This window comes from Elaeis guineensis, chromosome 11 (assembly GCF_000442705.2).
Source record: "Elaeis guineensis isolate ETL-2024a chromosome 11, EG11, whole genome shotgun sequence".
NCBI classification, from domain to species: domain Eukaryota; kingdom Viridiplantae; phylum Streptophyta; class Magnoliopsida; order Arecales; family Arecaceae; genus Elaeis; species Elaeis guineensis.
This window is the reverse complement of record NC_026003.2, coordinates 113,707,467-113,721,970: the sequence shown is the minus strand read 5'-3', so window position 1 is coordinate 113,721,970 and position 14,504 is coordinate 113,707,467. Positions and strand designations below refer to the sequence as shown.

The following is a 14,504-nucleotide window of genomic DNA, read 5'->3' as shown; positions in this document are numbered from 1 at the left end:
TTGCATACATGTCCATATAATTGAAGCAGTAACATGTTTATTTGCAGTATTAATCCCCCACGATATTTATGAGCAAGAAACCAGCATGCTCGGATGTACCAAAAAATGAGGCTGATATTGAGGCCCTAACATAAGGAAACCGTTCATCGCCCCAACGATGATACACTTGAATCCAAGTTCTTTGTTATATCATGGCCAATCTTGATTATCCTTGACAATTTTACTATGGACTAATTTTTGCCTTTATTTTTAGATGCCCTCTTTTCTTTGCGATATTTTGTACAGAAGGGGTACGGTGGTAATAACATTTTAGTTGATTTCCCTCACATGGAGAGGAAGCAAAAGCAACATAAGCTAAAACGCAATGAAAAAATAAAAAGCAATAAAGCGATGCAGTAAAAGAGGAAAGGGCAAGGGGACTTGCGGCAATCTCGAGTAACATCTTACTGGCATTGACCGTCCAGTTAATATTAAGTCTTGACCCATTAATTATATTATTTAAGTGGACTAGATCAAGATTGGCCGAAACCTTGTTTTCTCTCCGCTAATACCATAAATAAGAAACCTAAACCTCAGCCAACCAGCCACGTACCATACAGAGACGTGAATAACTTAATCCAGTTAATAAGCTCTAGGCCAAGTTTTTTAGGGTTGATGACTCCGCTAACTATTTTCACACCGATTGATCAGTCTATCTTCTGACTTGATAAAAGTAGATAAGATACCATCCTTCATTTTTGTTTGTATTCGAACCTATTCAATTATAAAAAAAAAAATTTAAATATCCAACTAATATTCATATCAATAAATTTTAAAAAATATATAAATATTAATAAAAAATTATTTAATTTATATCCTGATATTTATTCCTATTTATAATTTTATTTTATTTTACCACATACATATTAACTTTTTCAAAAATATATAAACATGTTCATCAATTTAATTGAAACAAAACAACTTAATAATATCTTTGATCCAACGATTATAAAATTTAGTTATCAAATTCATATCTATAATTTCAATATCCAATTTTTATAGTTATTTTTTTAAAATAAATATAAATATAAATTTTTACATCTAATTAATATTCAAATCATATTTATATTCATTAAACAACGTATTCATTAAACAACAGATATAGACATGGATATTCTAATATCCGATATCTGATTGGATTTCAGCCTTACTTCCAACAGGCCAAATTGCAATGTAACAACATGACATTGGAAAATATTGCAGGGAAACAAGTAAAATTAATTGCACCAGAAAACCATAGAAAACGAATCATTTTTTCTGACTCCGAGCACGCCATACTCCCCCACTCGTGATATCAAGCAAGAACTTTGCCCGCATCATTCTTTTTCAACAGCAATGCTGGACTAAATTCAACAATTCACTGCTGAAATAGAAGGGCAAAAGACGGGTAAACGGTATATGCAATAAAACATAATTTATTCAGCAACGATATGAAAAAAAAAAAAAGAAAAGAAAAAGCTAACCGGCAGGATTTTTTCAACAAAACTGCTAAACAGTATAAGAAAAAACTCTGTTTACAGCAGTTTAGTCTGCTTGTTAGACAACAAAATGGTATAGAAACTCCATTTCTATGTCCTAGCTCTCAATGATGCTGCATTGCATGGACACATTATGCCAATACTGCAGGGAGGGAAAACAATAATCTCCTGAGACTGGAAACAACAAACATAAATTTAATCAGACAAACGTACCATAGCCTTTTTCACCTGGAAAGAAAGGAGATTGTTGTGTTGCAGCTAGATAAATGTCACACACAATCTCGTAAGTGAATCAACATCAGAACAAGGGAAAATAAAAGCCAAATACTGAACAAACTATACAGACTGCCGTTTTTCCTATACATATTACTAATATGATTCAGTTGAGGATCAAAAAGGACTAGTAAAACAGGCCTTGCTTGAATTATGCTGCTGCTTGCATCTACCTAATCGTTCATGCCTCATTAGGTAGTGACCAAAACCAATTCTAATGGAGAAGCCAGTTGGAGAGCAAACTCATGGCCAAGCAATACCGAGGTATGGGTTTGCCATCCATCACTAAGAAAAAGATCACGTTGGAGGAATAAGCAAACTTACGGCCTAGCAAATACCAAGGTATGGGCTTGCTATCCATCACTATAACAAATGATCATCAAGCTAACTACCATCAAGCCCAGGAGGCTATATACACTAGAAAACTTTGAACAGAATGGTTATCCTCCGATGTCACCTAGGTGAAATAGATTCTTCAAAAATTTGTCATTATAGGTTAAAGCTAAACACCAGATAATGCCGGGACATATAAAAATTTAACCTAGACAGAATAATCCACCCGCTATACTCTTTTTTCATATATTAAAATAATTCACATGTACAAAATTGTTGGACAATGTGGAAGTCAGTTGTATCATGCACTTCATAGATCTAGTGATTCCTTCTTGCCTCATCATCACAACATCAGTAGTAAAGTCCATTCTCATGGAATATTGACCAAGCCAAAATTTATGGCCTACAAAGACCAGTTGAGCTCTAGGTGCCGTTACACCCTCTTCCATAAGTATCTAAAGGGAGAGTATAAACAGCATTTATAGATTCTTTTTCACACTGATGTTACTCCATTATCACTACATGTGTTGCACATTTGCCTAACCATACAATCACAATTGTTCATGCACTATTCAACTTACTGATGACATGCATGCCCATTTGTCTTGCCATTTCACCTCTGCCATCCATGCATCAGAGCAGTACCATCAGCTTGTGCAGTGCACATGCATGTCCATCCCACAGCTAAACCAAAATTGTTCATGCACTTAATCTGATCAGTCATGCACAATGGTACTTTCCTGCTCAAAACCTAAAATGTACTTCCACTGCATGGAAGTACTCTTGTTCGCTTATTCTATTTCTAATTCCACCAACCCTAAAATGTACTTCCACTGCATGGAACTACTCTTGTCACTTATTCTAGTTCTAATTCCAGCAACAATAGGGTTCAATGCCCTCTGCTTGTCCCAGGTTGACTGATATGCTAGATATGGTAAAGTCGGGATCAAATGTGAAGTCTTCATCAATTTGGTACATGTTGGTAAAAATGTCCCTCTCTTATCCCATGGCTTGTCATTAACAACATAATCTGAGGACTTCTAGATAGGAAGAAGGTTTTCTTTGCATCTGTTTGAGCCTTGAATGCAAACTTCTACAGCAAGGGGGATTGCACGTTCACCAACATAATAAAAACGATGTGCAGATGATGAATGGAAGTCAAAGGGAGAAGAAGCGACACAAACATATAATTAAGCTTCCAATGATTCCATATTATTATTTTCATATCCCAAACCCATGCTCTCCACATAAATATTACATGGTCAGAGAACCTATATTTAATTTTATATGAAACAGACAATCAAAATGACCAAACCAACTCTACTAATCCTTGCAAACAAGTACTCAACTACGAAGGCACAAGACCCATGATTCAGACCGAGATGATCAAATTCAACTACCATCTCAAGAGAAATTTCAAATTCATCTCAGAACTTCTGTATGTCCTGAAAAGCTTATTTAATATTGTGCATAACTGCAATTTATACAAAATAAATTCATCTTAAACTGAATTTTGATTGTCTAAGGACCTGACAAATACATCTGACATACACCTCAAATGCTTGAGCTGCATCTTAATGATGCATCTTAACTGGTCTCCAGATCACTCCAGCACTCTGGACTAATTAGAATGCTAAGATAGAAAAGTAGATTATGAGACTCAAACTAAAAAGTCGTATTTCTAATGGTTACAATAAAATTTGTAATTTCATTGCATGAAACCGGTCGAAACTTAATCTCTATCCAATCCCAGCACCATAATTCTGGTAATATGTGTTGGTTCAAAACCCCTAAATTGTCTCAGTTGACTGATATGCTAGATATGGTAGCACAGAAGGTTGGGAAGGAAACCTGAAGTCTTCATTAATTTGTTTCATATAGATATAAAAAATCTCTTTTATCGCATCCTGTCATTAAGTAAACATAATTTGAGGACTTCTAGATAAGAAAAAGCTCCCCTTGCATCTTCTTGAACCTCCATGTGCATAATGCACAAATGCAGTTTCAGCATGCACATGTTTCAAACATTTATTTTCTGATCAAGTGCTTCAATCAAATTAGAAACAGTTTCCATCAAGCACCTACCGTAGATATTCCTCAATTTCCCTTTAACAAAACACAGTACTGTGCAAAGAGTTATCAGTCAGCAGAAAATAGCATCAACAAATCCTTGAATCACCTTGCTTCTGTTGCTTTTGCCTTGCTCTGATAATTCATAGAACAAGAAATGATCAGTCAGCAGAGAAACCTTGACAATTCCTTAAATCACCTTGCTTTTGTTAAATCTCAACAGCCATTTAATGATTTTATTGGAAATTTTGTTGCAATTGCAAGTATTTTCTATGATTTCTTAAGCAATATTGAGTAATTAGTTGATCATAAACCTATTCACCACAATCGGTGCTGTTTTCCACATGCATTTCTTTTATTGCAATCATATATAAGGTGGCATAAGATCAAGAAATTGCAGTTATGGAAGTCACTTTAGCATAAAATTTTTGAGACTCTTAAATGTTGCAAGTGGATAAAGAAGAAGGCAACAAAAGTTAAGAACAATAACAGATATCGAAGAATGTCCAAATGCCTCCCAAGCTCTGCCCAGCTATTCACTAAAAGGAAGTCCTACTTTTGATCCATCCAGATGTTATTCTAAGATTTTTCTATGCGCATGGCATGGCTACCGGAAGTCAACTTCTTTGCTCCACAGATGACTCTGAGCCCTTTCAGGGAAACTGAAATGTGTGGAATTACCACCACATTATTCGTAGTTTTTTAAATAATTCTTCACTGCCTTGAATCCTACTGATGGCCACCGTGTGAAAATGCACGGTAAATAAAAGCTCCAGTCAATTGAATGGTCCCATTGTCCCACAAAACAATAAAGGGCATTTGCTACAAGATGGCATGTTGCAAGTCATGAAAGTCTATTCTACCATAAAACTAGAACTCTCCCAACTTGGTCGCCTTCCCTAATGAAGCTTCAATTCATATGTTTCCATTTTTTTTATTCCCAAAATATCCTTCATATGTTACCTTAGGTAATCTTAGAATCATAACTTGGCTGTGTGGGTCCCCGTTTGCAACTTCTCCCTTCAGGGTTCCCTCAGTCCCCATCTTAAGAAATCTTAGAAACATGACTTCACCAACCGCCATGCAGATACCCAACATTCCCAACTCTCTTCTTGAGTCGCATGATCCATGTACACAAGGTCCGCAAAACCGGAACTAGAACCCATGCCGATCGGCTGGTGTACAACTCGATATGCCTCATACTAGGCTATACCGGGCTTGAACCAACATGATAAAGAAAGCAGAGGAGATAAGACCTAAAGAGGAATAGAGAGGGAGAGAGCGAGCGAGAGTTAGAGAGAGGAGGGGGGAGGAGAGAGAGGCAGGTAAAGACATTGATGGTGGCCGTCAGAGGGCTGAGGCCTCCGAAGCTCCACCCTCCTCTGAAGAGACAAGAATAGAGAGAGAGAGGGAGGGAGGGAGGGAGGGAGAGGGAAAGAGAGAAATGAAAGGAGGGAGAGGTGATGGGGAGGCTAGCTTCACTGTGTCACGAAAAAAATTAAACACAATGAAACAGGGGCGGGTCACCCTAGTTTCGACCCAACAAAAGCCTTTTTTTTGGGGGGGGGGGGCGCGTTCCATTCCGTCCATCCAAAAGCCCCGGCGGCCACAGCTGTTCTCCTCACTGTCTCCCCCTCCTGTTTCTATCCCTCCCTCCCTCTCTATTCTCGTCTCTTCCAAGAAGGACGAAGCTCTAGAGGCCTTCACAGCCTCAGTAGGCCATCGATGGTCTTTCCCTCTCCTTCCCTCCCCCCTCTTTCTTTCCTCCTCTCTCCCTCTATTTTTTTTTTGTGCTTCGAATCGAATGCCTGAATTGCATTGGTAGGCCAGCATGCCCAAAACTGCTCGATTTGGCCCAATTCAGCGAACCATGCATGTACGTATATAAGTTGAGGTCCAACGTTCAAGTCCTTCGTCTAAGGTATGTTATTTATTTGGATGGAAAAATCATGTGATGCATGAACCACACACTAGCCATGTTACTGACAAAATGGACCCACTTGCTTAGTTATAACTGGCATCGCAATATTATAATACAACTCATTCACACCAGCACAGATGACATAGGTCCATTTTGTGCTCACCTGATAAGGTTTTAACAATTACTACCTAGTACCTAGAATTCAGCTATTTCTTGTTTGTCTAATTTGTTTACATAACATCATACAAGTTCATTTTAGTGTTCTAGAGGTAATGGTCTGGTAAAGAAAACTTCACTATTAGTTGAGTGATATGAAGGCTGATGATGAAATCCAACAATGATATGATGCCATCACATGGATGATGTATAAAACTTTACACTTGGAAGCTGCAACTAACACTTGCCTTACTAGCCTAGAATAAGATGGCTGACCATGTAAAATAACTATAAAATGACTATGGTTTTTCTTTACAAAAATAGAGTTTTCATATATTTGACAGCAATATTTAGCACGAAGCTGCAAATAAAGCTTCCCTCACTAGCTGAGAATAAGATGGCTGACCATGTAAAACAACTACATGACAATGGTTTTTTTTTTTTTTTGGGCAAAAAAGAGATGTCATATATTTGATAGCAATATTAAGCTTCCTTCATGAGCCTTAGTGAGAATAAATGGCTGGCCATGTAGAACAACAATGAGAAGCATCTTCTTTTTTTTTTTTTTTTTTTTTTGGGCCTGTGGGGGGGGTGTAGGACAAAGAAAAGAACTTTCATAATTTGACAGCAATACTAAATGCAACATGTATACATTGAAGAAATTGTTGTTTCAAGAAGTAGAGAAGTATAAGAAAAAACAAGAGATCATGGAAAAGCACTAAACTAATCCAAATGAACAATTGCTACAGTTGAGCTCCGAATAAAAGAATTGCTAGTGGTTGATCCTCTTATATAGTGCCATCTGGAAATTTGCATAAGCATAAGCATGCAAGGTGACCACAACATGTCTTAGATCAATTAACGAACTCCTTTCACTATTAAATGATAATAACAAACTAAAAACACTAACATAGGTAACCAATGTACAATAGGATGTAATGGAAACAAACACCAATTAGATAAGTCAGACATCCTTATTTAGTAATTCTTAAATTTGATACTATTTTAGGTGGAAATTGACTTGAGTGATGTATAATCAAGTGTTACTGGCACTGACCAGAATTAATCATCTACCTCTATAGTAAGAAAAATCACTACTAGTTTTCGACCATATCTGAATCAAGCATAAGATAATAACTCCAGTATTAATGTTTGTCTCTTAAATTAGTTTTAAAGTGGAAGGATGGTATTACCTTTCACGCTTCACTTCTTCACCTCCTCATAATCTGCCTCTGGTGCCTGACCACCACCCTGAGATCCACTCGAACCCGACCCACTGGAGCCTCCAGCCATGTGCTGCCCAATCTTCGAAACAACCTTATTTGCAGCATCAAGTTTTGCCTTTATTGCGTCAATATTATCACCTGCGATCTCCTTGCGCAAGTCTGCTACTGCAGACTCTATCTCTGAAGCAACCTCAGCTGGAATCTTATCCCTATACTCGCTCAAGCTTTTCTCAATGCTATAAATTGTAGTATCAGCAGTGTTCCTGATATCAATCAAAGCTTTTCTCTCCTGGTCTTTCTGTGCATGAAGCTCAGCTTCCTTGACCATTTTCTGGATCTCCTCCTCTGAAAGCCCACCAGAAGACCGAATGGTAATCTGCTGCTCCTTTCCAGTTGCCTTGTCTTTAGCAGAGACTGTCACAATTCCATTGGCATCAATATCAAATGTGACCTCAATCTGAGGCATGCCTCTGGGAGCTGGTGGGATGCCCACAAGTTCAAACTCGCCCAGGAGCTTGTTGTCTGCAGCCATTTCACGCTCTCCTTGAAGCACACGTATACCCACTTGCGTCTGGTTGTCAGCGGCGGTGGAAAACACCTGAAAATAGTCATTGACAGATGAATGAAAAGCAAGCCAAGGTATGTGGTATTTATACCTACCAACATGGGTCAGTAGAACATCAACATTGAAGCACAGAAAGGATGATCAGTTGAGTAAAACAAAATGATATAATAATGGAGTATATATCTGTAAATCTAAGGAATCAAAAATAATTATTCACATGTCATGCAGCATATCAAGAGTATATTACATTTTTCTTCTATAAAAAACACAACTACGTGAAGCACACCCAGAATGTGGACTGGCAAGGCTACCCAAGCAGTGCAGTAAACATGGTTTTTCAAATTGACCTTCATAATTCCTCCTGAACAAAAGCAAACAAAAACTTATGATGGCTACTACTTTCTCGCCCATTTCCTAAACAATGACATTATTTCAGATGACAATATATAAAAACATTCTTTTCACTTTATAAGTGAAAGTAATGACCAGTGCCTTACTTAAGTGCTAATCAAGAATGACAAAATCAACAAAAAATTTTGCAGAGCTGTTTACCTACCATTACAAAATAAAATAACACATCAATCCAGGAATCACATAAGGACCAAAACCATAACACTGATTGACATAAATATTCAAGAAATCATGCATGAATTGGCAGACTTGGCTGTCATTCACATGATTGGTGCCAATTAGCATCATAGAACAGCAACAGTTAACTGTTCAAACAAGTTCTTCGGGGTGGCATATTTAAGGACTACTGTTTTTCAAAGAACCATAATTCATTAAGCTCACCTGACTTTTCTTTGTAGGAATGGTTGTGTTCCTGTTGATCAATCTGGTAAAGATACCACCAAGAGTCTCAATTCCAAGAGACAAGGGAGTAACATCTAAGAGAAGAAGCTCCTTAACATCTCCACGGAGGATGCCACCCTGAATGGCAGCACCCATTGCAACAGCTTCATCCGGATTTACTCCCTTGCTTGGGTTCTTCCCAAAAATTTCAGCAACTATTTCTTGAATTTTAGGAACCCTGGTCATCCCACCTACCAGAAGAACCTCATCAACTTCCTTTGTGGATATGCCAGCATCCTTCAAACAGTTCTTGCATGGTTCTTTTGTCCTCTCAATCAGGTGATTCACCAGTACTTCAAACTTTGATCTTGTCAGCGTGATATTCATATGCTTTGCTCCTGATGCATCAGCTGTTATAAATGGAAGGTTGATCTCAGTCTGAGATGTTGATGAAAGTTCAATCTTGGCCTTCTCAGCTGCCTCTCGAAGCCTCTGTAGAGCCAGCCTGTCCTTTGAGAGATCTATTGCCTCAGTTCTTTTAAATTCGCTTACTAAGAAATCTAACAAAGCATTGTCAAAGTCCTCTCCACCCAAGAAAGTGTCACCATTTGTTGCTTTGACCTTAAAATACAGAAACAACGATCAGGTTAGATTGCAATTAAAGGCACTAAGAGTGCTTCTACTTTTGCAATGACTAAGAAACAAATAAGAAGTGGGCACACCTCAAATACACCATTTGATATTTCTAAGATTGAGATATCAAATGTTCCTCCTCCAAGATCAAAAACTGCTATCAGGCCCTCTTTGTTATTCATTCCATAAGATAATGCTGCAGCAGTGGGTTCATTAATGATTCTCTGTACATCAAGGCCAGCAATTCTTCCCGCATCTTTTGTAGCCTGTCGCTGAGCATCGTTGAAATATGCCGGAACAGTAATCACTGCCTTAGAAACAGATTTCCCAAGATAAGATTCAGCAGTTTCCTTCATCTTAGTCAGAACAAATGCACCAATCTGGCTGGGAGAATACTGCTGCCCATTTGCTTCAACCCATGCATCCCCATTGGGAGCTCGGACTATCTTGTAAGGAACCATCTTCATCTCCTTCTGTGTCTGAGGATCATCAAAGCGGCGTCCTATCAGTCGCTTGGTCCCAAAGATCGTGTTTGTTGGGTTGGTCACTGCTTGACGTTTTGCTGGAGTTCCAACAAGTAGCTCTCCCTTCTGATTAAAAGCAACCACAGAAGGTGTGGTCCTTGACCCTTCAGAATTCTCTATTACCTTAGGATTCTGCATATAATATAGTATGTAAGAAAATGATCTAAGTAATACAAGCTTAACCACTATTGTGTCTTTTGAGATCCCGTAAGTGTAACCTTTCCCTCCATAACAGCCACACATGAATTTGTAGTTCCTAAATCAATTCCAATTACATCATTTCCAGCTGGTTTTGAGCTGTATTCACAAGAGGAAAACAAAGACAAAAGAAATAAGACACAGTCAAAACCACAAGGGATAACATCTACAATCATGAAATGCTGTTTCAAGAATCTCAGATATTACCTAAATGGCCTGGCCAAACTTGCCCACTTATAACCTGGATGGAAACCAACCCATGTTTTTGCATGGCCAGACAGCTGCATAAAACACCACTAGTAATAAGGTATCAAATCCACCATGAATAAGGTGAAAAATAACTACCAAATGCGACAAAATAGGGAAATGCATACTGGGTTGGTTCTTTACTTTACAAGCAAGTCATGTAGACATCAGTAACAATACCGTCATATAACAAATTCAGTTTGAATCATCGATTTTGATATCTAAATTAACCTAATAAGACAAGAAAACACAGGTCCAACAAACACGTAGCCAGCCAATAACAACATTAAGTTTCTTTCTCTTTCCTTTTCTCTGATCTTTTGGGGTGATTAGCAACATTTTGCAAATGGAACATCTTTATAAAGAACATGTGCCATGGTCTGTAACGAACAGTCAAACTAACCATAGAGTAAAAATAAAAACAATTATAATGATAGAACGCCACATAAAATAACATCTTTTACATGCCCATAGGAGTATATTGCCTCAATTTCCACTCCCTCCATTAGCACACGTCAGAAGATCAAAACGAGTTCCGAATCAAACCAATAAATAAGGTAACCTATGATATTCCATCTTCAAAGAGTAGTGTAGGGCCGATAAATGAATTGTGTCTTCCCTTAAATCATTGAAAACTTTCCTAGGAATAAAAATAAATGATAACCAAGTTTATTATATGGAAGGGAGCCTTGTGGCACAAAAGATACAGAATATAGCTCAGTGCTAGAGCTTGTCCGATATGAAGAAACCACAATCGTTAAATAGCGAAAAGAATGATAGGATCCAATAAATAAAAATAAAAAGGCATAAAAATCAACCACAATCACTCTATTAAACATGAATCAGACATTCTTCCACAAATTATTTAAAAAAAAAAAAACAACGCCTCACATAAAATCTTAAATAATATAAGTACCGGAATCCAGGGGTTTTCAAAGTATTGTAATGGTTACCTTGACACTAGCTATTTAGCCACAAGAATAATAATATCAGAAAAATTGAAACAAAAGGGCATAAAAAACAACCACAATCACTCTTTTAACATGAATCTAGGGGGAAAAACTACGCGTCTAATATAACTGCCAAGATCAAAGGGTTTTAAAGTATAATATCGAAATCTCGAAACTAGCTGGTTAGCCACGAAAAATAAAAAATCGCTGAGTAAAAATAGAAAAAGAAACGGAAAATTTAAGGTTTTTCCAAGAACATAGGCGATGTCCAAGAACTGAATCAGAAACCCCAGACAACATGACAATTCCATCAGGTTCGTTAGATAACTCCAGAGCCTAATTCCTAATTTAAACCCTTGATTTGGAAAAGAAAATAGTGACAGAAAAGGCATAAAAAACTTAAAAAAGAAAGCAAGAAAAAGAACGCTCGAATCAAGAAGCTTACAGATCTGGAAAGATCTCGCCGGCGCAGGGCTCGAAGAACCACCGCGGTGGCCATTTGCTTCGCCTCGCTGCGGGAAGAACAGTCGAGCAGGGTTTTAGAGGCCTTTGGGAGCGACCTTGGCCAGTTTCCGTCTATCTAAAGGGAACCCAAACCCCAGGCCAAGGAAGGCCTTTCGACACGTCGCTCCGCAGTTCCTTCTGAAGGGTGTGGAATCCTCCCGAGAGTCCGAGATTTCCGACTCGACCGGCTTGGGCTGCAACCGAGGTTTCTCCATTTATTTGGACAATTTTAGTCTCACCCTTAATTTTCGTGTATAGCAACCGGCCGAAACCTAATCAAGCCGGATTAAATGTGCTGGGGTTGCATCTTCCGCATAAAAGAATGTTTGATTTTTTTTTGCAACATCAGCCATTAGATCATATCTTGCACAGTCTTTAAGGCAATCCAAACTCACTCTTTGTCAGCAATACAACTCGAACCTGGATTAAATTGTATCAATGGGTCCTTAAATCAAGTTGGGCAATATTAGAGCAATATTAGAGTTGGAGATATAGAGGTAGGGTTCTCTATGCAGCAATCTTGAGTCCAATCACCATACAAGGTTCCAATGATAGTATTTGGAGGTTACGAATGGGTTGGATCAATTTGGATTTGTGCAAGAATGCTGCTCAGTTTAGGATGCGAAGAACCATCTTAAAATTGGAATATTTTGATAGAAAGTATCATCATTTAATTAATTAATTTGTTTTCCTTTTTAATGGAAAAAAAGAAAAAAAACTGGATTCAAATGCTAGTTTGGTTGGTTTGGTTTAAGTCTATTGTCAAAATTTAGGATAAGGTTTCTTTTCCTTTGCCAAAAGGAGACAAGTATAACTTTATGGTTGAGATCAATTGAAGGTAAGATTCCATCGTGGTTGAGCTGTAACGGGCTTAGCCAAATTTGAGGTTTTCTATCTTCTTAAGAAGAAGGGTTTTTAAACTTTCAATAAGACTAAGATTGGAATATATATATATATATATATATATATATATATATATATATATATATATATATATATATATATATATATATATATATATATATATTCAATGGGGCCACTCAAATAATAAAAAGTATGATTATTATATATAGTCATAAAATTTTAAAATAATAAGAAAAGATCGAATACCCAAATGGACCAACTAAAGCCTAAAAACGAGCCATGTCCGCCACAGACCTTTTAAAAAATCTGCTCGAACCTCTTTCTCAAAATAGTCAGATCAGATGATAAACTAAATTACATCAAAATTCAAACCATACTCAACACCCCCATTTAGCAATAGTAGGGCTTTAAACAATGCAAAAACTATTCTAACATAGAACATAAATCATATAAATTTCTTTTTTATCCTTTCTCTATTTTTGTACATTTTATCAGATTGTTGATGATTTTCTTCATTAGTTTCATTTGTCTTGATCGATGTTGCCGCATCACTTATCTTTTCCTAACATATGTACTTAACTATTGTTAATACTTATTTTGTATTGATGCCTTTTGAAAAATTAAAATATTTTCTAGAATTATTATGCCATACATTTCCTTAAATACAATAATCAATTAAGAAATCATTGGCATTTTATGATAAAAAGATTTAATTATCATCTAATCCTTCCTAGATTTCCACAAGTTTATTTTGGAGTTCCGTTTAGCACTCACTCTTGATAAAAAATTAAAAAAAAAAAAAGAAAAAAAGAAAAAGGCTATTACCAAGTTATGGTGCCTGGCAATCCACGATCTTGGGAGGGGTGGATTAATGGGGATAAATTTTTCTTCTTTTTATTTTTTTTGGGGGGCACAAAGTCCCTACCCTTGATCCTTGCTATTGCACTTAAGGATAGCATCCTGCTATCTCCTGTTCACATTAAAAAGAAAAAAAATATTACTATCATACCTATTAGTCCAAATCTTTTAGCACTCGTAACCAAGCAATGACTCCTTTTTTATGCTCACTTGAATAAGAGTTAAAAATTATCTACACAAACTCGAAATGTGAGAACCATGCAAGTACTTGTTTAGGATCAAAAAACTCAAATTCTAATTTCTAACGAGCCTTTTGGATAGGCTTACATTGATACAAAAAGTATCAAAATGGTCTTGGCTCACAAACCATATGTAATTAGGAAAAACTATGGGATGGAATATTTTTAGGTTGATGGTTGACCAATCATAGCGAGTATCCTAAAATTTGCAATTACAACAGATTAGTCATGATGGAGTGGCAAATTTTGTATACTTCCTCTTTCTTTAGTAGCTCTCTATTTCACTTTATGATGGAGCTAGCATGCAAGTCAAAACACTATCAATTTTGCTGGGTGATGTGGACTAATTGAGTTATAGTAAAGTCTCTTGTGCCATTGGACTTTCATCGATCCTAGTTCTAATTCAAAAAAAAGGTTTAATTTAATCATACACGGTCATTTGAACACATTTGCATTACATATTGTTGCCGTAGGACTCGAATTCTAGAGTAAAATGAATCGACTTGAGTGAGATTGTACTGGAGCAATCCTCTCGATCTGATGAAAACTCCTTCAATATGTAAAACCAATTAAAAAATTGGATGGAGATCCTCTAGTTCTTGACCCTCCGATGCTTAAGTCAGTTCAAACTTTAA

The 14,504-nt window shown here is 37.0% G+C and overlaps 1 protein-coding gene across 6 annotated transcripts; it reads right to left on the bottom strand.

The window, feature by feature from the left end:
• Positions 1 to 1,084: 1,084 nt before the first annotated feature.
• LOC105054078 (heat shock 70 kDa protein, mitochondrial) lies at positions 1,085 to 12,071 on the bottom strand. Of its 6 annotated transcripts, XR_002165728.2 has the most exons (9): positions 11,850 to 12,059; positions 10,416 to 10,489; positions 10,229 to 10,307; positions 9,576 to 10,142; positions 8,854 to 9,474; positions 7,464 to 8,094; positions 4,209 to 4,328; positions 1,503 to 1,691; positions 1,085 to 1,402 (listed from the first exon to the last, which is right to left on the bottom strand). XR_002165728.2 is itself a non-coding variant. In XM_019853744.2 (7 exons), exons 1-6 carry the CDS (start codon positions 11,901 to 11,903, stop codon positions 7,474 to 7,476), a joined length of 2,016 nt encoding a protein of 671 aa, XP_019709303.1. In that variant the 5' UTR covers positions 11,904 to 12,071; the 3' UTR covers positions 1,085 to 1,399; positions 7,464 to 7,473. The 6 variants fall into 6 exon arrangements, 2 of the variants coding, with proteins under 2 accessions (XP_019709303.1, XP_019709302.1); XR_002165727.2 differs by lacking the exon at positions 4,209 to 4,328; XR_012135383.1 differs by lacking the exon at positions 4,209 to 4,328 and having other exon boundaries at positions 1,085 to 1,399.
• Between the last annotated feature and the right edge of the window lie 2,433 nt (positions 12,072 to 14,504).